Genomic DNA, 27814 nt, shown 5'->3' with positions numbered 1-27814 from the left:
TTTTACATGGCAAAACACATGAAACACATTGTGCAGGGTGGGGGCGGGCAGCATGGTAGCACAATGGTTAGCACTGTTGCTTCACAGCTCCAGGGTCCCAGGTTCAATTCCCGGCTTGGGTCACTGTCTGTGCGGAGTCTGCACGTTCTCCACATGTCTACATGGGTTTCCTCCCACATTCCAAAGATGTGCAGGTTAGGTGGATTGGCCATGCTAAATTGCCCTTAAGTGTCCAAAAAGGTTAGGTGGGGTTACTGGGATGGGGTGGAGGTGTCGGCTTAAATAGGGTGCTCTTTCCAAGAGCCAGTGCAGGCTCGATGGGCAGAATTGTCTCCTTCTGCACTGCAAATTCTATGATTATGTTGGTGCTTATCCTCCATTTGAGCAAAGTCCTGATTCCCATATCCCTATTCTGTTTCCATATCCCTCTGATCTTCTTTCCTTCAGCCATCTATGTCTCCTGGATGTTGCTTCACTCACAAACCTCGCACAGTCCCATGTGTCAAAAAGGTTTCCCTCCTGGCTGTCCTGAACCTTTTACAGCTGATGTGGCCTACCTCTCACCCTTCTTCCTGGACCTTTCACTCACTTCCAACCATTCATTACCCTCTGCTCTTGTTCCTTCCCTTGGCAATTGTAAACACACCCATCAAATCGCCCCTCAGGGATGGGAGGGTTAAAATCTTCCTGTTGGAATGCAGCCCTGGAGCTGAATGCTCTCCCTGTACGTGTGGATCGGGTTATTCCAGAGAATGCCTGCTTGTGCTGTGCTGGATGGAAGCTCCTGTATTTGCTGCGCTCACGGGCCCAGGGAATGGGGTAAGGTTCCTGTCAGGAAATGAGCAGTGATGCAGTGGGACACCCGCCAATGGTTCAGAGATTTGCCCCAGACAGCAGAGCATTGAGGTGTTTAAGAAACGTTACAATTGCTCACTCTTTGGGACCAGAGATTTAATTTCAAAAGAGTCTGTTCAAAACTTTCCAGTAACTAAACAGCATCCTCCACACACCCCACCTCTGTAACATGTAGCATTTTGCCCCTGTTCTGTTACTTGGCTGGAGGCAGTGACGTGGGGGTGGGGGTGAGACCTTGGTTGGACAAGGCGGTATCTCATGACCCTTTTTTTTGTCCCAGCCTGCAAAAAAGTCCCCTTTGTGCACCTCCTTTACAGCGCCCCATGGCTAAATATCCTTGTGACATGCACTGGCTGCCTCAGCTCACACGTGGGGAATAGTCACTTAATTGAGTCCACACAAGGCTGTATGGATCTGTATCCCAACAACAGTCAGAAGGGAAATAAAGGAGGTAAAAGTTAAACAATTTATATTTTTGTCACTGTTCGAAACACCCTTGTGTCAACATCATAAACTTGTCCCGTTAGAAGTGTTTTTACTGGTTTCACCCCTGAAAATGTTTCTTGTTGTTTGTCACCTCCCATAAACATGTTGGACATTCCAGCAGGACAGCGTGAGGGAACACCAGGGGGTGCTACCACCCCACCAATTGTGAGAGAGAGTGGCTGATTTTTTGCCAAGGTTTCAGAGTGTTCATAACTGGTCATAAATTTGCTCTTATTTCCATTTGTTAGAAACACATTTATAGGGTGTTTGGAGTGCGGGTTAGGGAGATGTACTCATCCCCACTCTGACAGGGGGTCTCTCAGTGTCTGAGGGCAGAAAGGACAGGTTAATATTTTGGGTGTGAACTCTTGGTGAGGTTTGAACACATAATCTAGGCCGATGCAGCAATGTGTGCCACCCTTTTGGGTAAAGGCAGTCTCGGCTGCCCATTCTGTTGGTGCAGGTGAATGTTCAGAGATGCCAGAGGACACTTTGAAATGATACTGGTCGACATCATTTCCTGTGCAGCTGTGCGGTGCTCAGGACTCTCTGAAAGATGTGATAAGTGTTATATAAATAGATTATTTTATTCCTTCTACACAACATCCGAAGGATGCCAGGGAGCATAAATACAGGCAATGGCTGAAATAGCCAATGACACTAAGAATAGGAACAGTCGGAAAGAATGGCATAGAAAGCATTTAATTTGCCAGCATTTATCTTATCTTGGTTAACTTGATAAGATTAACTTGAACATCTCTTCTCTTACCTTGGTTAACATGAAAAAATAGTTAAAAGAAAAACAATAGTTTTCACGTGTTTGATTATAGTTATTAATGAGAATAACAAATTGAATGTAGACACAGCTAGGGGAAGATGCATTGGGACTTTTGAAAATAGGGCCAAATGATCAACAATCTGAACCAAAATTTTGGTTGTTTAAATCTATTGATTTAATTGGGGAGTTCACGGGAGGAGTTATTAATATTATAATGGGTGCAGCAAAAGTGAACTAGATTTTGGATATATTTTGACAAAAATGTTTACATCCTCTTTCATGATGTGATACAAAGGAGACACTGGACTGCAATAACGGCAGGCACCTACAAATGGCAGTTATATCATAGATTTATACATTTGGTGCTTGTTCTGAAGGCTGGGTTGATCTCAGTTGAGGGTCCGGGAGCTTGCAGGGGAGGAGGAATGCGAGGGACGGCAGGGAGAGAATGTACTTTAATCTGAATTAAATTGCAAGTGTTGGAAAAACCTGGAATTAATTAAGCCAACTCTTTCCCACGGTCAAACTCCTGTCACTCCTCCAGATCTGATCAAGAAACAGATTGCTGTTAATTATTGGGAATTACTTAACAAGGTCAAGATGTTAAAACATTTTCAGCAACCATTTTTTTTGCATTGCTTTTTCTAATTCGCCTCACACTTGTACATTTATTTTCACGGTACGGGGAGTAACCACGTCCTTTACCTGGTGTGTTTAAATATGTACAAAGTTATTTTTGAACATGCCGATTTCTCAGGGAGAAACGTCTGGCAGAAAGCAACATATTTAAGCAACAGGTGCTACATGGTGTCATTTGATTTGTGGCCTGCTTGGGGTAGAAACCTGGCTCAGTAGGGTGTGATATATTGATTATTCACAACTGTATTATTTTGGTCTCCAGTAGTGTGTGTGGACTGCCTCGGAGGGGATTCAGCATTTTCCTGATACTTTTCTCTTCCATGTCCTGCGCCTCCATTTTAGGGGATATAGAGATGCAGTTGGTTGCTGGGGGTATATAACTAACCCCTACGCATTGCCTGGAGATTTCATTTCTGTACAGCCAATAAAGTAGGAACTCAATTAACCAAAGTTACACAAGCTCAATTATCTTCCCCCTACTTCTTCAGAAGGTGCTGACTTCTTGAGGTATAGTTGTGTGCGGACTGGCATCCTCCACTACCTCATTCATTGTTCATGGGGAGGCCAAACAGCATTGAGAGGATTCGCGAAGGTGGATCATTGCTGGACCAATCTTTACAGGCCACGTTCTACAATAATTACAATAGCCACTAGCATTTAGGTAACACTTTTCAGATGTCAAGTAGCTCAAGACACTTACATGAGAGTAGAAGGTACTGACCAAGCAGTGTGCAGAGTTTACAGATATCAATAGTTCAAGAGAAAGATTAAATGGCTTTGAAGGCATGTGTTTAGCAAGGAGAGTCTAAGGTACCAACTTATTTTCCACTAAGTGCATGTTGGGATACAGATCTCGACAGAGCCGCAGCAATGGGCAGGTAAGACAACTGACGGGTTTGAAAAAAATAGCAATGTATTTCAAGTGAATTCCCAAGGATCGAGGAGGCAATGGAAGCTGGCAAGGATATGGTTGACAGATACGTAGAATACGCTGAGTTCTAGAATGTTGACTGCATGTAGGCTGGGTCGCAGGAGGCAAGGGAGAACATTTTTTTTATTACATGGTGAGTGCAGCAGTGTCAATCAGGGTCAACCGGTGTTAGAGCACAATGGGCTTGTTAAAAAAAGGACTGTCGGATGTAAAATTAGCCTTTGGCATGCGAAGAATTTACATTTTTTCAATCAATAAATGGCTTCACATCCTGGAGCCCTACCCCCTGCAAAATGCTGCAGTTGTCTTGGAATGTACAGCTTACTGTCACAAAGCAGCAGGTAACATTAATGTTACCCAGATGAACTGTCCTTACGAACAGTGTATGATACAGTGAGGAAAATGCAATATTGAGGTGGCTCAGCGAAGAATGCTTCTGAATAAGAAACAAATGTGTCCTCCTGCAAGATAGCCTCACTTCAACACCCCCCCCTCCCCCCCGTTAAAATCTTTCTGGTTTCAATTTTATTGATGCTATTCATGCATCTTTAAAATGTCCTTTCTTGTCCTGCCAAGGCAGCTACTTCCCCCATCCTCCACACTTATCCTGCATATCAAGATTCACCACACCGTCTCCCATTATGATTTATCATTTTCCATGAACATGAAAAGCGACACCCAGACAGCCATCAGGTACGAGTGGGCGAGCCCCAAACGTGCAAAATCCTCCTGTGTCACACGCTCCTGACTTAACGGGAAACAGCTGTCGTAGGAAGCCGTGCTAACTCTAAGAGATAGGAAGTCGAGCTTTTGAATTAAGGATAAACAAAGAGCTGGGTCCTAAACAGAAAATCTGTGTCTGAATCTAATAGAAAGAAGAAATGCTGTGCAAGTGTGTCTGGTAAAATTTACAAGCTGACAATTATTACACGGCCCATTCCTGCCATTTAAATGTTTGTTTAAGTATAGAGCAGATGTTTGTGGAATAATCTGAACAAATAACACCCAACATCTGGCAGACAGCTGGGCTGGGAGATTCCTGAATTAACAAGTGCAGTGCACTGGCATATAACAGGTCACAGAATTCTAGGAGGGGTAAAGGCCTGGATTTTGAGGCTCTAAATGATAGAGAAACTATCAGCATTTGCTATCAATACACTTTGAACATGTACAGTTAAACCTGGAAACCCAGCAGAATCAATCAAACTTTGTATATGCATTTCTTTTTTAAGGTTTGATATTTCTACTTCTGCTGTGCATGCCCCAATTCTTATTTTGCTCTCTACAAAATAGGATTCCTGATTTGCTGTCTATGTCAATTCTTCAAAGTGACTAGCTGCTTATAAGGTTTGATGAAATCACTGTTTTGGATGAGGGAGGATCCCTCGACTTGGCAGCAGATTCAAATTTACTTTGGGAAATGTGTAATCCGCACTACAGTGATGGCTGAATCATCATTAAGGGCAGCAGTGAATGCCCACTGACCACAAAACTAAGGCTATTATTGCCTTTGAAGGGCGCAAAAGAGTAATGGCAAAGATTCCAGTATCATAAAGGTAGGTTATGAGGAAAGATTAAAGGTGTTTTAGATTTTGAAGAAAATCAACTAAAGAGCTCAAATCCCAGGGACACATTCAAAATATTAACGGTATGAAAGCTGGGGGTGGGGTGGGGGAATTATTTTTTACTCAGTTTTTAAAGAAACTTGAGTCTCCTGTAGAGACTTTTTAAAAAACAAAATAAACTTCCAGTGGCTGGCTGAAAGGATCATGCAACAGAATGTCAAGTTTTAAGATTTTTACTGTAACAAACAAATTAAAGCAACAATGACTAAATACTATTTTAAGTAATCAACTTAACATTATAAACTAAACCACAAAAGAAAATCCCCCTCCAGCATTATACTCTATTCTGTCCATTATTCCCCAGGAACCGGTTCAAAGTAATTCTTAGCTCCCAAGGACATTTTCCTTTTTCATTCATTTTTTCTTTATTCATTGCTGCTTTTCTCTTCTTTTCCTTTCCCAGCCAGTTAACTCCTAATCCCAGAACTAACTTTCACAGTGGGGGGGGGGGGGGGGGGGGGGCAATTGGAGATTCTTCTCTCTAATCAAAACTAGGCAAACTTTCCAGCCTCTTTTAAACCCTCACAAATCTGGTCTCTTCAATCCAGGCATTGTGTGGGTAACAACAGAGGCTTGCACCCTCTCCCTCTGCACACTGCCCATGTCTACAAAGGTAAGCAAAGTCTGCAAACACGTCTACAATGGCTGCACATGAATTCTTCCCGGCTCAAAAGCCAATAAGATGAATCATGGCAGAAATGCTAATTAGCTATCCTCTGGACCCCAGAGGAATTAAGTAGACAGTTTAAAGTATAATCATTTATAAAATCTGACATTCCTAACACCTCGATTGGACTTGGAAACTCAATCTATCCACCATCAGCACCACTATTCAGGTCATTGTTTACAGGTACATGTATCTTCCACATTTTCAGTAAAACAATCTGGGCTCCCTTTAACCCCTAACAAGCAGAACTACCCATCGGTAGAAACAATATAGAGGGATACGGCACAAGGAAGTGCTGAGAGTTTTGGCAAAGGTTGGCATCATGATCGGTACAGGCTTGGAGGGCCGATGGCCTGTTCCTGTACTGTATTGTTCTTTGTTCCCAAGGTTTGTTATCAGCAGAATTCAGAACAGGTCACACCTTCATTCCACCATCTTACCCCAAATTAAAGAAAAGTCCCAAAACGTAACCATCTTATAAACATTGTATTTGTAACAAAAGTACCATGGAAGGAACTTGAAGGTGGTGCTATATATGAAGTAAAGAAAACAATGGATTTGTATACGAGACAGAAGGCAATGGGGAATATGGTGAAATGCTGTGTAATTACCATTTGGATCTCTAAAGAAAATAGCTCAAGGGGTAAAATTTACACTTCCATTCATTTCTGGAAGTCTAAAAATGTCTGGACGTTTCTAAATCCAGATCCAAATATTCATTCCTGATCCTGCCTTAAGAGGGTGAACCAACCCACATAACTCACTTATTGAAATCCAAAACAGTAAAAGTTTGGTTTTAATTGCTGCTTTAAAAAAAAACTGTTCCATCACCAAGAAAAGACCAATTTTGCTTATGCCCACTAGAGCCCCTCTCAGCCATGTTTTCCTCCTCCTGATAATTGTTTTATTGGGCAAAAGCTCCACGACTCTTTATTGGAACTATTGGCGTGTCTTTTACCAAGACACTCATTGCTTCTCTGAACTCTCCTCATGAAAGGCTGCAATGACACAGTGGTTAGCACTGCTGCCTCAAGGACACGGGTTCGATCCTGGCCCCTAGGACCCTGGTGGCGTGAAGCAACAGTTCTTAGCATTGTCCTACCGTGTGAAATTCAGCCAATCTTTGTCTTGATAGATAGGCTATTTTTTTTTAAAGTACCCTTTACAATCCAATATATTTTGTATTCTGTCCTCTGCTGATTTTTCAGAGGTACAGTTGGCGAGGAGGATAATTGTTTGGGCATAGTTTAAAGATTGTCTAGATTTTCTAAAGTAACAAATACATTTAGGGCAAGAAGCACTATATCATTTTATGCGTTCCTCACCATAAAATTTGAAAACGTAATTTTTTTCCAGAATGTCTAACAGCAGCACTAGGGCTTCATGCAACTTTACACTAACAACTCTCCTTTACCCGTCTATCCAGGTGGACTAGCTGGCATAGGTTGCTGAGTTGACTACAATTACATAATTAACCTCATGACTGACTAATTGGCCAGGGTGGTGCATGAGAGGCGGGTAGAATGCTGAAAACATGCCACATTCTGCAAAAGAAAACTTCTCGATCAGCAACCAACTGATTTAATTTAGTGATGGAAAAACTGCAATGTATAAAAGTTAAATTAATAAATGTTGGATTTGGCGATATGGTGATCAAACTCCGACCTGCCTTTGAATCTCAGTCACTTCCTGGTCCCATGTTAGCACTAAACTGGCAAGCCCCAAGACAGAAACCACAATGACAGCGCGGTCTCTCGGTCTCTGGCGTGGGACCACTGGAAAATTATTCAAATCCTGGTCATAAACGTAACTTACTTTATAAGCACATTTTTATAAATATATTAACTAGTCTCATAATATTGCTGATGGTAAATTGAAGGATAAAGTTTTGTAATAGGGGAACTATTGATAAAATCTGGCTGAGAAACATCAGAAGAAATGCGGCCCAGGAATTCTCACTATTCAAGTCTTTTAATAAATAAATAGCTTAGGTTGTCGGAGTAAACACACATTTTGGAATTGTTTATTTTGAGGGTTCAGGAACTAGTCAAACATCATAGGTGGGCATTATTTAAGGTTATAGAAGATAAGAGATTTAGCCGATTTGATAGGTATTTTCTTGAGCAATTTTCTTCAAGTCCTAGGGAACACAAGTCGAGGTGCAGTGAGGAAATGCTAGCCTGGGTAATACAGCATTCTTTCACTGCATTTACTTCTACTTCAGTCATAAACTGTACCTTTCTCAGGTGTGGTCCATCTCCAACTGGATCATGAGGTGTGCCATTATGATAAAGTTTTTCTTGGTTCTGCTTTTCTTGTTCAACGTATTTGCAGAACGTGCTAAATATGTAAACTTTGTGGGACCAAGTGGGTGTTGAAATGCGGGAGCTAAGATTAGTGGGGATAGAATGCAAATTGCAAGCAAAATGAGGTCTGAATAGATCACTCCCTTTGAACAAATGTTGAGTTTGCATTCTCATGAATGGTTACAGGCAACCTTTAGCAAAATTAAATCTTTTGTTTATTTTACTACTTAAAAGTATGCCTCATCTGAAGAACTTTAAAAAAAAAAGATATATTAGAATAGTGAGGACCAATTATTGTTGATAAGGTTGAGATGTTTATATTCCTTCCAAGTGAGACTTGCACTTCACAAAAGGTTTTGTTTAAAGAAGTAATGAGAAAAACAGGTTGGCACCAGTTGTGGAGTTTTTAAAAAAAAGCAAAATTAAAGATCCAACCGGAGTGACTTGCAACCTCTGCATAGCTTCATTAACAGCTCTCCCTTAAGGTCAACAGGGAGACAGAACTTTCCGACATGGAGGGAAGACAGGGGTAGGGCACACACCGTGTGCCATTCTTATCTGGTGGAGAATTCACAGAGTGCTAGGAGCAGGTCTCCAGATTGTACTTATTGGGGCCTGGCTGTCCTTGCTCACTCCAGTTTAGAAATATTATTTTTGAACATGAAACAATCAGGTTTTTGAGGTTTGCAAACAACCCCTCACTTTCTGAACATAAATCTCACTCCCTAGTATTTTCCCTCCAATACCAACAACTCTCAAGCAAGGTAGTGCAGGGACATTGAAGCAAAGAACGGAAAATAAAGCCAGGCTAGAGACGGTGTGCCATTATACATCTGATTTACTGTCTGACAGCTCTGCACTTTACCACTATGATGTGCCTTCAATTTGGAGCTAAACGGACAGATCATAATTTTCTGCCACTTTGGGGCAACGCATTCGTACCTAAATCCTGGTTAAGCAGGTATAACGGATTGCTATTTAAAAGAGAAATCAAGGAAATAAATTCCATTCCTATAAATGCAGTGTCAAGTAAAGGTCTGCTCCTTGTAAAACATTGCAGCTCAACTGACAAGGCTTCAGTTTCAATACTCCATGAGAAGGCACCATTGATTCAATTTGCTTTGGGAGGAGGTGGCAATCATCAAGGGAACGTTAAATTACAGAAAAGGGAAGCAATGCTAGAATCTCACCATGGTAAAGCAAAATACTTAACATTCACTTCCTCTGGAATCTAGGGCAAGGGAATTGGTCAAAATGAAAGCACTTTTCACAAACATATTATCATGTTTTTAATTCCATCGCTCCCTCACATCAGAAGACATACAGTCTGTAACTTAATAATTGAAGGTTAGGTGGCAGCAGCTGGAAATAGGAGGAGCCAATATCAACACAGGTGGGCTTGTTCACTTTGTTGGGTCTCTTCTGTCACAAAGGTATTTGCAGTCAAGTGAAGCTGCTTTGTTATCATAGAATTTACAGTGCAGAAGGAGGCCATTCGGCCCATTGAGTCTGCACCGGCTCTTTGAAAGAGCACCCTACCCAAGGTCAACACCTCCACCCTATCCCCATAACCCAGTCACCCCACCCAACACCAAGGGCAATTTTGGACACCAAAGGCAATTTATCATGGCAAATCCACCTAACCTGCACATCTTTGGACTGTGGGAGGAAACCGGAGCACCCGGAGGAAACCCACGCACACACAGGGAGGATGTGCAGACTCCGCACAGACAGTGACCCAAGCCGGAATCGAACCTGGGACCCTGGAGCTGTGAAGCAATTGTGCTATCCACAATGCTACCGTGCTACCCTTAGCTACCACAATCACAAATAACAGCGGATTAGAAGAATTTCAGGGATCCACCTTATTGCAGATATAGTTTCACCAAAAGAAACCATGTTTTGACTCTGTTCTCCGAACATGACTGATGCAGTCTTTGAAAATGGCAAGCATGCAATCTGCAATTGGAGTCAGTATTAAGTCCATGTCATCCAAGTTAGGAAGTGGTAGTTTTACTCAAGATTTTTGGGGAAAAAAATGTTTTAAATGTTATTCTGCTTCACCTATAGTCTGCTGCTCTTGACCACACTTGGTGTCTGTCTCGTAACATTTTCTGCATTGGAATGGAGTCAGTGGGGCGGTGTCTCCAACTTGAACTGTTCTGAAACCTCAAAATTGTGGAACTGCTGATCCGTTTGAGTTTTTACTTCATCCTTGTACACTTATCACCTAATCGCTACTTCTTGATCTAGTTCAACACTGAAGTAGTAGGGATTAAAATTGATATTGTTCTGTACTGTAGGCTTTGGCCATTAATGGTTGTACTCATCTCAAATCAAAGGGTACAGTTTCAAATATAGGCCAACAGACCAGTGTCAAGGGAGCATTACATTGTCAGAAGTGTCATTTTTCAGATAAGATGGTAAAACCTTGCCTGTCCTCTTATCCGTCAACCAATATCCCTAAATGCATCTGGTCATTATCACTCCTTGTTTGTGGAATCTTGCTGTGGAAGAAAGGAAACAGCCAACCCAGCAAATTATAGGCCGGTGAGCCTGACAACAGTGATGGGGAAGCTTTTGGAAAAGATACTGAGAGACAGTATGTTTGCACATTTGGAGGAAAATAGACTAGTTAGTGACAGGCAGCATGGTTTTGTACAGGGAAGGTCATGTCTCACCAACTTGATTGAGTTTTTTGAAGAGGTGACAAAGAAAATTGATGAGGGATGGGCTGTGGATGTAGTTTATATGGACTTTAATAAGGTGTTTGACAAGGTCCCACATGGCAGACTGGTACTAAAATCACATGGGATTTGTGGTGCGCTGGCTAGATGGATACAGAATTGGCTTGGTTATAGAACACCGGTGGGTGTTTTTCTGAATGGAGATTTGTAACTAGTAGTGTTCCACAGGGATCAGTGCTGGGACCTCTTGTTTGTAGTGTATATAAATGATCTGGAGGAAAATGTGGGTGGTCTGATTAGTAAGTTTGCGGATGACACGAAGACTGGTGGAATTGCTGGCAGTGTCGAGGATCGTCAGAGGATACAACAGGATAGATAGGTTGGAGAGTTGGGTGCAGAAATGGTAGATGGCGTTTAATCCGGACAAATGAGAAGTGATGCATTTTGGAGGATCAAATCTAGGTATGAATTATACTGTAAATGGCAGAACCCTTCGGAACATTAACATAGAAGGATCTGGGCGTGCAGGTCCACAGTTCCCTAAAAGTGGCAACACAGGTGGCCAAGCTAATTAAGGCGGCATATGCCATGCTTGCATTCATCAGCCGGGGCATGGAGTACAAGAGTTGGGAAATCATGTTGCAGCTACACAAAACTTGATAGGCCGCATTTGGAGTATTGCATGCAGTTCTGGTCACAGAAGGATGTGGAAGCTTTGGAGAGACTGCAAAGAAGGTTCACTAAGATGCAGCCTGGTCTCAAGGGTGTTGGATATAAGGAGAAATTGAATAAACTAGGATTGTTTTCACTGGAAAGATGGAGGCCGAGGGGAGAACTGATAGAGGTCTACAAAATTATGAGAAGCATAGACAGGGTGGATAGTCAATTACAAGGGGGCACAGGTTCAAGGTGAGAGGGTGAAAATTGAAGGGAGATGTGCAGGTTCTGTTTTTCCATGTAGAGTGCGCCTGGAATGCACTGCCAGAGGATGTGGTGGAAGCAGGCAATTAGCAACATTAACAGGCATCTGGCTAGATACATGAATATGGAGGAAATATAGGATTACGGACCAAGTAAGGACAGAAGGTTTTTAAAAAAAAGTTAGGGCATCATGATCGTCACAGGCTTGGATGGCCAAAGGGCCTGTTCCTGTGCTGTACTTTTCTTTGTTCTTTGTAAACCGTCTGCTAAGTTCCCTCCATTGCAACAGTGACATTTGTTTTTAAAAACCTACTTCTGTTCGTAAAGTGCTTTGGACCATCCTGACGTTGCAAAAGGTGCTATGTAATGCAAGTTGTTTGTTTTCAAACTAGCAACCTCACTTAAGGCTACTGGACAGTTGGTAATAGAAAAATAGAGGGTGCTTGGTACCATAGGAGTGTTTCTCATTAACTGCTTGAGACTGGAGTCAAATACACAGCATGGGTAAATTTACTAAACAAGGAGAAACATTCAGACATGTGTATTAATCATCAGAGTTACAACTTTTATTTCAACAATTGAGAATTCAAACCAACAAATTCAGAAAAAAAATTCTATAAAATTCTGCAACCATTTTAATGCAATAAAGAAAATAGTTAGTCTAACTATTTAAATACATTGCACAATTCCATACAAGTCAATAAGCAAATTGATTTTTTAAAAACACAAAGAACAAATTTCCATCCCGCACACATAGGTAAACATTGTGATGTTCAGAACATTGCATTGCTAGTTGCTTCTTGCTGTAATTCCCTATCGATTTTGTGGTACTGAATAAAACTCAGAATCACACTTGACGGTTTGACTCTCCTGGAATAACAAATCAAGCAGGCCATTGTGCCAGTGGGGCCTCCACTAAAGGTCTCCAATACCAACTCTCCAAGATAAATACATGCTTTTCAGCCTGTGGGGTACACATTTGGTGGATGCAGCTGCGTTGATTTGGAAACATATCCTAAGTACTTAGAATTTTCACCTCCTCGCGCATACACCCAACGTTAAATTGGACGTACCTGTATTTTCAAATGCAATCTTTTCTGCACCCTGCCCACCTCCCCCCATTTCCTCTGCCCAATACTTTGTATTTTATTTATATTGTACTATGTACTGGTACTTTGGATACGCAGGCCTCTAAGATTATGATCTCCAAGTATCATTCTGACACCTGTTCCCTTGTTCAAGGTCCTGTTTGCATGCATGTTGCTTGTTCAGGATCTGATAATTGGCACTCTGGTATTCGTCAGCCTTAGCTCTGTTTCAAATCTGTCAATTTACATACTCCACTGGATGTTGTGCAAGTGTCAAAGTGTGAGACAAATGAAATGGAGCCATGCATTCAAATTGTGCGAAACCATCTAACATGACATCTGCTCCTTCTAAAAACAGGACTAAAGAACGACACCAGCAGCCACAAGGAAAACTGGACAAAATTGAGCTAGTTCCCCATTAAATTACACATGGAAACACGGAGGACTACAAAGAAACAGATTTATGCTGCCAGTTTTCAAAAGGCTGTAATATTTTCATTGGCATTTCTCAACTTCATTCTTAATTGAATACCTTTCAGCATGAATAGACTATCTACAACTACAAAGGCACAAGTTCAAGCCCCAGGGCAGCTCAATCATTTGAATTGCTGGTCTCAGTTGGGAGAGTTTCATCTGTAGTCAAATACAAGGTGCATTACCTTGAGAGACACAGGTAAGTCAGAGGCCACTGCTTTCTTTCTGTATTTATTTTTCCTCTTTTGCCCGCTTTTGGTGTCCTAAGGCCACGTAGCACACATAACGATGAAGTACAAGCAGTCCCCACCCCTTCTGGTCTCTTACTGTGCTGCTCCCAACCAGTTGTTAGTAATGGTGATGGTTCTCTGATGAACCCCTCTTGTGGAACAGCATCTGGCCTCTGCTCAACGCAGCAATTTGTGAACCCAGTGTTAGAAAATAGATTCAAACTTGATTTCACCCTGCCATCCCTCTGCACACATGCGCCAGATTGCAAATTCAATCCCCACCTCATTATTCCCTGGCATTGTGTGCCAATATCTGCCAGTGGGAGATTGTGCCCCAGACTTTCTCCTGAGTGGAGAAATGCATTTGGCAGTGAACAGCCTGTGGAAGGATGAAAATAGGAGGTATCAAGAAAATTATCTTCCAATTCTGTTCTAGTTTTGAATATTTCTGTATTGGAATTGTAATGACATGACAAAACATACTGGAGCTTTAATCTAAAAGTTAATGGTAGGGTTAAATCATAAAGCATTACAATCCAGAACACAATTCAAAACCAGGTGAAATGTATTTTTCTGGTTAGACCCTAACAGACCTTCAGTACCAAAACATTAAAAAAGGAAGAAGGAACAAAGCCAGTCACCCAAGCTTAGACCTGGGCTTAAATCCAGCCCAACAAAGGAGAGAAAATCCTTTTAATTGAAAAGCTATGCGTGATGGGGATTTTGACAGACCTACAGATAGAGAAGGCTCTTGCTCCCAACTTAAAATAACCCAGAAAGTATTGGAAATGCACAACGGCTAGTCAGCATCTGAAAGAGACATGTTAAATATTTCAGTATTCATCCAAAGTTCTGATATAGTTGGTATCTTTTTCCGAACTTCATTTAATATTTTCTGCCATTCGCAGAGTTTAGTTTCAACTCTTACGAAACTTAAAACAGGCAGAAGGCTTCAAAAACTTTTCAGTTAGATGCTTTGGAGCTTATCCCCACCACAGCCAAGTGAAGGCAAGTATATAAAAAGTCCCGAAAGCTCAAGTGAACATTCCTGCATTATTCAGAAAGCTTTATAGTAGAACCTTGTACGGCACAGGCCAGGACAAACCGAACAAGTGTTTCCAATCATACTTGTAGAAAGATAGTTACATCAGTTTCCAAGTGGGAGCTGATAATGGTTTGCTTGAGTGCGCGTTGGGGGGGGGGGGGGGGGGGGGGTTTACTGCCAAAAATGTGCCCACACGCGCACTCACGCATTCCCACTAATAATCCTTATTTCATTGGATGAAACTGTAGATCAGAGCTAATGTTATACAACATAAAAGGAACATTCAACATAAATAAAGGACTAAAGCTATATACCCACTTTGAGAAGGGCTGAGGGATTTTTAAAAAAGTTTGAAGCAGCGCCAGTCATATAGCCCTAATAAAATCTTTTGTAATTTCACATCAACAGGTTCATATCAAAAGTAGTTTTAGTTGAAATCTGCAACTTAAAATTTAATTTGCCAATCTACAACATTTATTATCTCCATACCCAGAGATGAATATGACAAGCTTTTCATTAATGTCTACTTAATGCAAATTTTTAAATTGTGTGCTGGTTGTACTTGTAACTTAGCAAGTAGCAAGTGTAAATGAAGAGAGAGGTGTGTGTCACAAGGATGACACTGCATTCTGGTCATTGTGCACAATTCTTCTCCCTCTATGGGGGCTTCCTAAACTACAAGGAGGCACATCGTCTTGCAGTCAAAAACTGCAAAAATTAGAGAAGTGCAAAGAGAGATTAGTGCGGTGGATAGAATTCAGCAATATGCTAACTGCCCTCTCAAGTGGGCATTAAAGGTCCCATGGCATCATTTGAAGTGGGAGGTAGGAAGGTTTCTCCATTTCTTGACCAACATTGTGACGTAGAGAAACATAGCACCCAGTTACTACACTTCAAAGTATTTCATTTGCTGTGAAATATTCTATGACACCCTGAGAGCACGAAAGGCACTTAACAAATGCAGGTTCTTTCTTACTATCAAACATTAGTGGGGATTTCAGTCTCTGGAATTCTAGATTCTCAGTGCAAGCTATCTTTTAAAGTTCTATTCTGTGATATGATCCAGAAATAAAGGAGAATTTTTTTCCCCACGAAATTAGAAGGAGGCAAACTGGAATCAATAGAACAAAGTTACTCAACATGTGCACACTTCTGGAGTAGAACAGCTCAAGTACAATGAAACTCTTGGTGCATCTTCAAAATGTGCTTTTGTTACACTAAAACAATAAGAACTGCAGGAAATAAAATATTGTTCAACAATAATTCCCAAAAATATAACATGAAAATTGTGCAAGTATGTGGGAAAGTTATATTTGTGCAATTTATGCATAATTAAGCCCACAGTTCTCATATTTTAAAAGGCAGAGGAGGGATCCAAGAAAGAGAATGAAAGAGGAAAAGGTTTAAGTAATCTGTGTTACTGTATAAATTTACATTACTTAACAATAAACTACTATAAATTTTCTTTGTGAAGAAAGAAACACCATGATTTGTCACCATATCCTAAAAGTGCTTCACCGAGAATTACTTTTGAAGTGCAATGAAAGTCGGGGAGAAAATGTTGGCCCTATCCCTAGGAGTAAGGCAGTAGACAAAAATGAATAAGGGCTGGGTGTTCTCCTGAGCAAGATGCACGGAACACAAAATATTACAAATAACTTTTAAGATGTAGAACCTTGCTAAAGTCATGCATTTCCACAACACTGTGCTGCTGACAGACATTGCAGATATTGGCCCGATTAAAAGTTAATCTAGAACCTTCACAATGTTTAAATAGTCACAGTGAGTAATTGACATTACATTTTCTGATATGGTCTTGTTAGAAATTGCAACTCGTGAAATAGAAATTGGAACCCACAACCTACAATATTTAACTAAATACAAATAATCAAGAAACTGGTTTTCATCAAAATGTAGAATGAACTTTGTTGCCATATACGAGTATCTAAAAGGGAAGTCCCTGAGACAATATGAATGGCAATAATATTAAGGGCATTACAAGTCATTCCAAGATTTAAAATATGTTTTGGGTTTCTGACTTTTACTTACAATTAAGTCTGATTCATGGGCAGCTGAAAATATTTGCCCCTTTTTATTCTGGAAATATGGTAAAAGTCCAAAGAGAAAAAGGAGCATTACAAATAGAGAACTCATTGGACATTCTTTTTAGTTGTATTTGGAGTTGGTTTACAGATCACAACCTACTCCCGGCTACACCATTGTAATGGCAGCTTGAAGACCCCATTGCAAACACTAAAGATACTTGCAGTTGTGTCATTCATTATATCAAGGATACAGACTTCCTCTGCTCAGGAAAAAAGCTTTAGCTCTCACCAGTTGGAAAACAGAACATAAATACTCAAATTTAAAATGTTATGGGAATGAAGACCCTCTGGTCAGGATTAAGAAGCTAGCAAAAGGGGCTTTGTGCTATTAAACATAACTTGAAATGAGGGAGGCAGGCTTATTCAGATTTTGATTCCACTTCTATATTTTGCTGGTGCTGCCAACTCCCAACATGGCTGAGGTATTAGCAGACTGTAAAAATGGTTTTAAGCACACTTTGTGAATAACATCTTTAGTTTTACCATAGTCTCATTCTTGAACAAAGTTTTCTACCAACATTAACAGAACAAGAAATGCTATTATCAAAATATTAATGAGAATAATGGCCAACATCACTGATAACTTATTCAATAACTGGTAGCCCAAAGCAAAGCTCCAATCACTGCTGCAAAACCGTGGCGAAATAGAGTACATATATTTTTAGTTAATGCATCACAGGATTTATACATACAAAGGAAAATATTCAAGATGTACTGCTGTGCTTAAACTGAGATTCATTTCGTACAAGCACAACCACATTTTATGTTAAAATCCTTGCATAATGCTCTTAATTCTTCAAATGTCGCCCAAGAAAATATGTCTTACTTAACTGAAATGTTAGGGACAACTTTATCTAGCCTTTAAAGCCACAAGTAAAAATTGTACTTTTATGTTACACAAATACAGATCCTGGATTACTATACATTAGATTTACTCTCCTGAAGCAAGACTAAGTATAAAAACGGCAGATAAATCCTCATCCCCATGCCTTAATCTTTAACAACGAACTGTGGAAGAAAGATCACGCATTGGCAGGTTGGTCAAAAGATAGGCAAAATCCTGCATTTAAGAAAAAAAACACAAGCTCACTGGTTTTTTAAACTATTTTAAAAAAAAATAGGCCTAACTCATTAAAAAGACAATAAAGTGCTCTCATGTACTACACCCATCACTGGAATATCCTTACCTTATAGAAGCAATTCCAAATACAACACAATGCTGAAATATCAAAGCTGATGAAGGTACTGCAATTATAAAGAAAGTTTTTAATAAAAAAGGTATTTGTTTTAAATAATTAGATCCTGGCACAATCGTTGAAAAGTACAAACTGCTTGTTCGATCATGCAAATCCTGCATAAAACAAACCCAATTTTACTAAAAGCAAAATTACCAACAGCATGCCCATGACCTATTGCAGCTCATCCTCCAACATGTACTGAAAATGGTTCTATTAGAAGATATCTAATATCCAAATTTTAGCCCAAGTAACAGAGACTAAAGTCTCAGCGAATTACTCAAAAACAAAACGTACGAGGGAAATACGGCATCTGCTTTTATACACGGGTTGTGATTTTTACTAAGTGAAACAAAAACCACACCCAATTGCCTAAATATCATGGGTAAAATCTCAACCAACAGGCCACAACAAGGTACTCTTCCAACGTAGTTGCCATTACTCTCAACTGTCAAGTTACTGTCACTATTAATCCTGAAGTACGTTATATTCAGCAACACAACCTCACGCTCAATTCCCTAATGCCACTGCAGTACCAAATTGATCTACAGCTAAACTAAGCACAGAAAAACACAGCTGAAATACCACTTTCATTGCTCAACAGTAAATAAAACCTCCTTTCTTATTGCCCTAATCTTTTATCAGTGGGCCTTGGGGAAAAGATTTCATTCATAGATAGGTTACATTGAATAGGTTACACAGAATCAAGCAAAATGCTGCATGCAATTTTACCTAGCCTAAAACATTGTGTACCAAATATGCTGGTTAAGTATCTTTGGAATGCCAACGTGAATCATTACTGCCACTCCTAAATTTATTACCTCAAACTGGAGACCATACTCTGTGCAAGAACTGGAAGTCATAATTGCATGGATGCATTTCAAATTACAAACATCCAACAGATACCACCAAAACACCAGGTCAAGCTCACCATATCCCACTTGTACAGCACATCTTCACTCCCATTCAGATGCAGGTTCAATTGAAGGACAAAACTGCTAATCATAAGATAATGGAGGTAGGTTTTCTTTGGTCTTCACTTACATGTAGATGGTGGGTCGATACAATAAGTACAAATGAGAAGGGGCATCCCAAAAAAAAGTATCAAGAATGTATGTAAACAAAAACAAGCATCAAGGTCCAAGGACACCAAAAGAGAATCCAGGGAATGAGGAGTTTGACTACAGCAGCTTAAAGCTACCATTTCCCCTCATTTAAATGGATGACATCAAGCAAATTGGTAAATAGCTTAAAAATGTTGAGAATTCTGATTTCGTAACAGTTGATAGACCAACAGTTTTCAAGCAGACAAATTCATACATTAAACGATATTCAAAAATCACCCAGATGCAGACAGTTAGACATGATGGAGCAGAGTTCTATCCGTAACTGGCTGTCTAGAGGCCACTTTGTACGCTGCCTGTACATAATATTGGAGGCACTAATTACCTGATCAGAAACAAAATGTTTCTTCTGGTATTAGCAGTTCTAACTATAATGTTAAAAATGCTTCAGTTGACTAAATTGTTACCAATACTTTGCCATACTTGGAGAATGAGGAGGAAGGCCCAGAAATAACATTAACTTATGTATCTATAAACAGATGCTTTTACTGTCTCTTATAAATCTTATACGAATAACCGGACAGCTTTGAAAACGAGGGACTGATTCATAATCTGCTCTCAAATCTTAGAACACCAAGGTTCAAATGAATTAGTTTACTTCTTAAGTTGGAGGCAGCCAACACAAGTGCAGAATTGTACATATTTTGAACTTAGTAAAAAGGAGACCCTGTGCCACAAAGACTGCTGCTGGCATCATGGAGACTAAATACAAACGTACTCAACAGTCTTCAGTTTACTAACCTATTGACATGAACAACCTGGAGTTCATTCTACATGACGGAAACATTACTGGATGCAGCATACATACAAGTTGGATATTTTTGCTTTAATAATGGTTAAATGTATATGAATTCTGTGGCCTATACAATGATTGACAGAATTTCTAGAACAGTTTTGCAAGTCACAATGACTCAAAAATCTTGATCAACTTCAATTTGATTTCTGCCTTTCATTGTATATAGTTTTAATAAGCAAAATTGAGTTGTAGTACTTTGGTTTCCCCGCTGCAAAGCCAACTGGTTCTGATTCAAAGGGATAACAAACACTTTTGGGAAACACATATAGCTTAGTATTGAATCTAAAGGCAACAAGTGTTTGGTTCAACCAGTCAAGAGGAGTATTGAGTATAAAATAAGTCCGAATGGATGTTAGTGTAAAATAAAAATGGAATGTGGTGTACCTAGTGATTATGTACATCATTCAAAGGGCAATGCTTTCTGATGACACTAGCTGGGTACTTTGTTTAAATACGTTAGCTTAATAATTTAATAAATATATTTTCTGTGCGAGAGAGCAATTCAAGAATCTCTGATAACAGCCAGCTTGACTCTCTGACCAATGCCGTACACCTAGGAAGCACTGAAGCCCCCAAATCATAACCGGATGTTCAATTAAATTTGATACTCATCGACTGTTGGTTGACAGACTAAATATTGCACAGATTGCACAGCTGTTTCTGGAAATGGACAATGCTGTTTGGTGATGGAGAGGAATGAGTCATCAGTTGATCAACCTGGGATAACATTTCTTAATATCCTCCTCTCCCGTTCATGCTACTTCAATTCCACAGACAGCAATTGCATTCTTGTACCACACCCGTGTCCATTCCTAGATAACGGGTTACGGTAGGCTGCAGAAAATATTGGATAGTAATCAGAGAGGGGAAGGCAATGATTGTTCCATTTAGTCCAAGGAATGTAGTGTCCAACTGAAACGCTTCCCATCGTTTCTCTGACTGAAATCAGCTAACTCAGCATGGATCAGGAATAAACCTGGGAAACAGGTTTATAGTACCGACTACAAATAAACTTCATGGATTGATCATGAGTTAGCAATGTAACAAACCACTCGGCAACTTACACCATTTCACCAGGCAACAGAACAGGCCATCAATCAGAAGAAGAGAATTTGGAACTTAGGACTAACTTTATACTTGCTGGAATGACTGAGCTTATTCCTGCGGAATGATCTCTCTATCTGTCAACATTTATAAACAGAGAATACATAACACTTTAAAAATTATTTTTCAAATAAATGTAGATAGTTTCCACATTTATGCCCGTGAGTCAGTCGCAGGAGCTTCCATACCACTGCATTTGAAAATTTTACAAAAAAGGTAGAAATTTATAGGTTAAATGGAAATTGCACGTGATAATTATTTTCAAAATAATATCCATTGGACTGTGTTTTTCTTTTCAAAGGCTAAAACAATGATCAAAACAGTGTAGTAATAAGTGCCACGGCAACGTAAACGCGAGTTTGAGACACTCATTCCAGAGGCAAATTGCACCAAGCTGCAGATCGTACAGCTCAACTGTCAATCTGGACTACCTGCCATGGAGGGGCAAACGGAAGTATAGTTTTGCAAGAGTTTCCCAGAGTGAGAATTCTACATTTTTCTCTAAAAAGACAAAAATCATTGGATGTCTTCACTTTGCAAATTTATTATTTTTTTAAAAAACACTTTACTGCACTTAATCTGATCAAATGACCAAAATTGGATCACTTGGTAGGGCAGAAAAATAAATGCCTTTTGTCATAAATTTAAAAATATATAAGAGAAGGCACAATTTTTAAACAAATAAGCTCCTGCAAAACACACATTTAACTTCTGGGAACCCTAAAATGTGGCACATTTGCTCCAAACCTACTGGCACCAGATATACCTTTGGTAACAGTAACTCTTGTCCCATCAGTACAAGACTGTTGTGCAAACTCAGTGAGTCATCATTTTGTGTGCTCCAAGTTGCTTTTAGTGGAGAAAGGCATAGAAAAGGGCTTTGCAATCATATTTAAACAATTGTGATGAGTAGAATTCTGCTGGTTGAACTACATTTACCAGCAGGGATTAGTTTTAAAGTAGTCAAACCCAGGTCAGGAATGTAATGATGATAACGAGATAAATGATTGGAGAAAGTGAGTTTGGCAAATCAAGTCTGTGCAACGCTCAATCACTGTGGTCCGAGCAGCTCTGGTCTCCGGCTCCTGTACACTGTGGCTTGTTTTTTTCCCAGTGACAGATGGCATTTGCGTATTCTATAATAAGTTTATCCATCCAAGTTAAAGGTTTTGGGAAGAGCACTGCTCCTTCAAAGAATCCAAGGTGACCACCGTGCAGAGTTAATACAAACATGACATTTTCCTTTTTCTCTGAAAGGAGAGAGAGAGAGAGAGAGAGAATGTTAGAAATTGCCAGTTATTCATTGAAAATTTGCTATACAAAAACAACCAAACAGCAGCTAGTTCAGAATATTTCCAACCATGACCTTTTGTAGGATTGTAGCTGAAGAATTACTTGGTTTCATATTGGTTTTCCAGCTTCCTTTAAGTGCACTGATTAACGAATGGTTATGGAACCATATTGTTCATAAAAATCCGAGGTTTCAACTCCATTCCGGGTTGAATTAGTCGGTTTGAGCTTAAGGAATGGTAATGTTGTTATAATGGGCCTCAGTGCCCATCTGCTCGCCGTGAGGCAGAGCACATTTGCAAGCAGGAATGGAAAATTTGGCCTTCCAGCCAAAACTCCATTCACTTTCAGCGGCACCAAAAAAATCTCAGCTGTGAACGAGGACAGAAGGTTTCAGCCAGGGCAGGAGGCAGGAATTCAGCAGAAGTTTTTGATCACTCTCCAGTGACCACTCCTGGAACGCTCACAAGTGGATGCTGGTTGAGGACAAGACTAGTCCCAGTTGTGATGTCTACACCACAACAGTCAGAAGTTGTAATCCTATTAAAGGTGTAGATCAAATCTCCACTTGCGCTCTGCACAGTTTATCAAGTAACAGCTATTTAAATAATATATCTACTTCATCTGAATCTGTGACGACCAATAAATTTAAAATTATGTTTTTAAATTCGCCCCCGCACATAAAAACATTCACTTTAGAGGATAAGGACAATATTGTCAGTTAAGTGCAATGTGTTTGTTCAGGAGATGGCGCCGTAGCCAAATATTTACCCAGCAGCACCTGCTGTCCAGCTCATTAAACTGCAATATCGCTTCATAGTCAATCGGCATACTGTGAGTCCAAAGTAACCAAACAAACATCAGAGGGCTTTAGAACTCGCCACTGCTGAATGGCTTTTTCACTAAGCAGGCCATGTTTTCTTGCACATAACAGGAAATCAACAGCTTGACTGATGGAGCAAAGATGATTCAATGTCTTTTACAGTCTTCTGCTCCAAAGGGATGTTTATATTTACATCAGGCAAAATCAAAAACCCTTAAATTAGATGAAAGATCCAACCAAAGGAGAAAAAGAAATTCCACCAATATTCAACGAAGATGGGCGGCATGGTGGTGCAGTGGTTAGAACTGCTGCATCACGGCGGTTAGGACCCGGGTTTGATCCCGGACAGGTCACTGCGTGGAGTTTGCACATTCTCCCAGTGTCTGCATGGGTTTCACCCCCACAATCCAAAGATGTGCAGGTTAGGTGGATTAGCCACACTAAATTGCCCCGTGATTGGAAAAAAAATAATAATTGGGTAGTCTAAATGTAAAGAAAAAGAAATTTCAACAAAGATGAAAATACATGTTTGTGCTACACATGCCAATGCAGACATACCAAACTCAACGAAGGGGCCAAATCTATTTCGGATTTCCAATTTGTGCATGTTTGCTTTACTAACATGTGGTTAGGATAAATATTTTTATCCTTTACAATAACCTTAGAATCCCAGAGATTGCCCCAATATTATTTGGGGGTCAAACCCTTAGCTAGCAATACGATTTAATATTACCTAACTGTGAATCAGAGTCAGGCAGTGCTGCAAAGGAGAGAGATATTTAATTGTTAAGATGCTCCTTATTTCACAAATATACTGGCAGCATTTCAGATAGTTTCAGTTCTAACAGGCGAGAGTGGGTCTGGAAATATTTTATCTGATTCTGAGCATGTTTTTCAAACTGGCCTGCACGCCCTGATGGCGGCATACTTTTAAGCTGCATCAAATACGTATGACACAGCATGACTATTCCCAAGGGATATTGACACTTCTCCCATGACACATTTCTGGCGTTTTGTACTCCTGTAAAATACTTCAACGTAGCTCAAAAGGATTATACCCCCAGTGTTATATTCCTTAACCAAACAAAATAGGAAGAAGTCTTACAACACCAGGTTAAAGGCCAACAGGTTTGTTTCAAATCACTAGCTTTCGGAGCACTGCTGCTTCCTCAAGTGAATGAAGAGGTAGGTTCCAGAAATATCCATCCATACCCTAGTCCTACCAAAAATGTATCAGTCTTGAAAATGTCAATTGATCCAGCATTTTATATGCTTTTGGAAGACAGTGTTCTATTTTCCATTACATTTAACCGAGCTCCTATTTTAAGATTATAGCCATGGTTTTATATTCCTTAACCAAACAAAATAGATTCACTGTTGTTCCTATTGAATTTTACATCATTTGAAACACTTCAATACAAGTTCAGATTATGCAACATGTCTTCAATTTAATTCTTTAAATCCAGTATCATTCTGGTGAATTTGTTGCAAGGCTAATCAATGTATTTTTCTTTGAGGTTTGGTGCCCAAAAAGGCAATATTGCAAATGTAATCCGACAAAGGCACCGTACAACTGAAGCAGATTTCTTTAATTTTGAATCCTGGCCAACATTCGTTTGATTACTTTTATCCTTACGACTCATAATAATAATCACTTATTGTCACAAGTAGGCTTCAATGAAGTTACTGTGAAAAGCCCCTAGCTTGCAAAGATTTGTGTACATCAACATACAAATCCCTTTGGTCTTTGATAGCTTTGGGTCTCTCAGAGTAGCATGGTGGCGCAGTGGTTAGTACTGCTGCCTCACGGCGCCGAGTACCCAGGTTCAATCCCTGTCCCAGGTCACTGTCCGTGTAGAGTTTGCACATTTTCCCCGTGTCTGCATGGGTCTCACTCCCACAACCCAAAGATGTGCAGGGTAGGTGGATTGGCCATATCTTTTTACTAAAACAGTAAAAAATATATACAAGGCCAAACGGTACAAACACTCATTTTGTGTCGGAGAAACAGGGTACGCTCCTCCTCAGTACCAATGTACGAGGAGGGGGGGTTGGATACTCTGATTATCAAAACAGTTCACAACACACTTTTACAAAAAAATGATGTAAGCACTAAACTTTGTGCTGGAGAGACCAGATACCCTCACCTCTGTACCAACAGAAGGGAAAGGAAGGAGGGTGGTGGAGAGAGGAGAAAGAAGGGTGGTGGGGCTGGAGGGAGTCGGGGTGTTGGTGGAGGGGGGCCCAATAGGACACTGCCTGAACTACGGAGGCAGAAAAACAAAAGAATCTTCCATTATGATTTGCCAGATTACGGGAGTCCCCACAGAGGAGGAGGGGCGACACAGTGTCAGGCATGAATGAGCTCTGCACCCCACTGCAGAGAGCTCATGTGCACCCTCCGTCCCCGTCACTGGATGGCTGACTGCCTTTGGACAGTTGTCCTCCAGTCCCGAATCCTCCACCATACTTCATGAGTGCAGCGGGCAACACGGGCCCACCAACCAATCCAGGGTCTGCCTTGATCCCGCCACTGTGATCATCGACAGGCAGGATCTACTCAGACTCCTCCTGGGGTCCCTGGCCGTGGGAGGCAGTGGTCACACTAAATTGCCCCTTAATAGGTAAAAAGAATTGGATACTCTAAATTTATGAAAAAAAGAGCTTTGGGTCTCTCACCAGAAAGAAAATATTCCAATTCCTTAGATCCAAAATAGGTGACCATGCACTTCTCCATGTTGAACTCCACGTGTTTCTCAGTCCATCCAAATAATGTGTGTGCTTGGAACTTATTATATGAAAATTTGGATCACAACGCTGTTCCTTCACCCCAATTTGTTGAGAAATTACGACTCTAATACAGATTCCAAGGGAAACACCACTTGGAACATCCTATCAAAGAAACCTCCCTTCATCCCAGTTTTTGTCACCTACCTCCCAGCTCAAATCATACGGTTCACTTCAATTCCTTGTGCTCTCAAATGTTTGACAAGAATTTCTTGTGCAGAATCAGAGACACTTACCCTATCCAACAAGCACCACAAAAAACACTAAATTAGTCAGACATGACTGACCCTTTTTGGGAAATCAAAACTTAGCCAAATGGTCAGTCATTATAGACTCTGATGATACATTTGACTCAGTTCAACATTTGAGTTACATCAACATACAGGTTTGTTGTTCACTAGTTAGTTTCTTCCTTCCTTAAATATTAGTGACATTTGCAATTTTCCAACCCAAAAAGGAATAACTTCTGAATCCAGAGGAGTTTAGGAAAATTAGGATCAACACATCTGCAATTTACTCATCCAATTCTTTTAATACTCTTCAGTATTCATCTTTCCTCTATCTCCCAACCCCTATCCGAAACAACCTGGAGTAGAAAATCTTAACAGCACAGGTATAACTGTTTCATATCCATGCAAAATCAACAGTAGAATCCAGAGCCAAGTCCATGATCTCACTCCTGCAAGTATTTGCAGTTCACTCGGGTTCAATGAAGTACATTTCCTACTTCATAATCTTAAAATGCATTTTCCATTTTAGTGCTTTGCAGAAACAGATGCTCCCATCTGTGCTCTTAAAATACTTAAAATTGATTGGACACAAGCAGAGCTCTGCTGTTTCTTTTTAAAGTGTGATTCACAGTACATAGTGTAATTCAGGTTTTGCCAGCTACAAGTGTCTCAGTCGGGCAGTACACCATAACCAAAGTAAAAGAGACACTCAACCAATGACTAAGAATTGAACAAATTCATTTCATCTGTAAAACGTAGAGGATTTCATGGCTGTCAAGCTTCTCTGGTACTCAAGAGTATGCACTAATCAAATTTGCTGCAGTCCAGAACTCTATAGTTTAGAGATACACACCATGCTGATTGCATGCTTCAATCTGTGACGGTGTGGTTTGACACGTTCCTGTCATGACTTTTGAATCAAATAAGGTTTCAAAACCTAAAAACACTTGCATTTCAACATTTACATCCCTCCTGTAACTCCATCCCACCCCCCCAGCCAGAAACAGGTTTAGTGAAGACCACTGACAAATATCTGATTGTTGCACGTTAAGCTTGATGTCTGATTTAGGGCACATTAGCTAATCCATTCAGTTTAATTTTCTGCTCTGTTGCATTCATTTCAGGCATATTTCATTGGCAGAATTCAACACAGATGAAAAACATAATTGACTGCTGGGTGTTAAAAAGTGGAACTCGGTAACTCAAACATGGGTCATGCCATCCTAGAACAACCTCAATTCTTATCAAGTAAAAGATGGGTGACGAAAAGGTTACAGGAACAGCTAGTTTCAAGACTACATCATTGTGGAATTATGGCAAGTGTTAATATTGCAAGTGCTGATTCATGATTAGGGTGGCACGGTAGCATTGTGGATAGCACAATGGCTTCACAGCTCCAGGGTCCCAGGTTCGATTCCGGCTTTGGTCACTGTCTGTGTGGAGTCTGCACATCCTCCCAGTGTGTGCGTGGGTTTCCTCCGGGTGCTCCGGTTTCCTCCCACAGTCCAAAGATATGCGGGTTAGGTGGATTGGCCATGATAAATTGCCCTTTAGTGTCCAAAAATTGCCCTTAGTGTTGGGTGGGGTT

The 27814-nt window shown here is 40.3% G+C and overlaps 1 protein-coding gene across 2 annotated transcripts in view; it reads right to left on the bottom strand.

The window, feature by feature from the left end:
• Nucleotides 1-12437: 12437 nt before the first annotated feature.
• Nucleotides 12438-27814, bottom strand: part of LOC119974916 (monoacylglycerol lipase ABHD2-like) — a 98808-nt gene continuing 83431 nt past the window's right edge. For both annotated transcript variants that reach the window (XM_038814260.1, XM_038814261.1), the window contains exon 11: nt 12438-22346. In XM_038814260.1, the coding sequence (XP_038670188.1) occupies nt 22144-22346 (203 nt within the window). In that variant the 3' untranslated portion in view covers nt 12438-22143. The remainder of the gene's footprint in view (nt 22347-27814) is intronic.

Source organism: Scyliorhinus canicula, chromosome 12 (assembly GCF_902713615.1).
Source record: "Scyliorhinus canicula chromosome 12, sScyCan1.1, whole genome shotgun sequence".
Lineage (NCBI taxonomy): Eukaryota > Metazoa > Chordata > Chondrichthyes > Carcharhiniformes > Scyliorhinidae > Scyliorhinus > Scyliorhinus canicula.
This window is presented reverse-complemented; position numbering and strand designations above follow the sequence as displayed.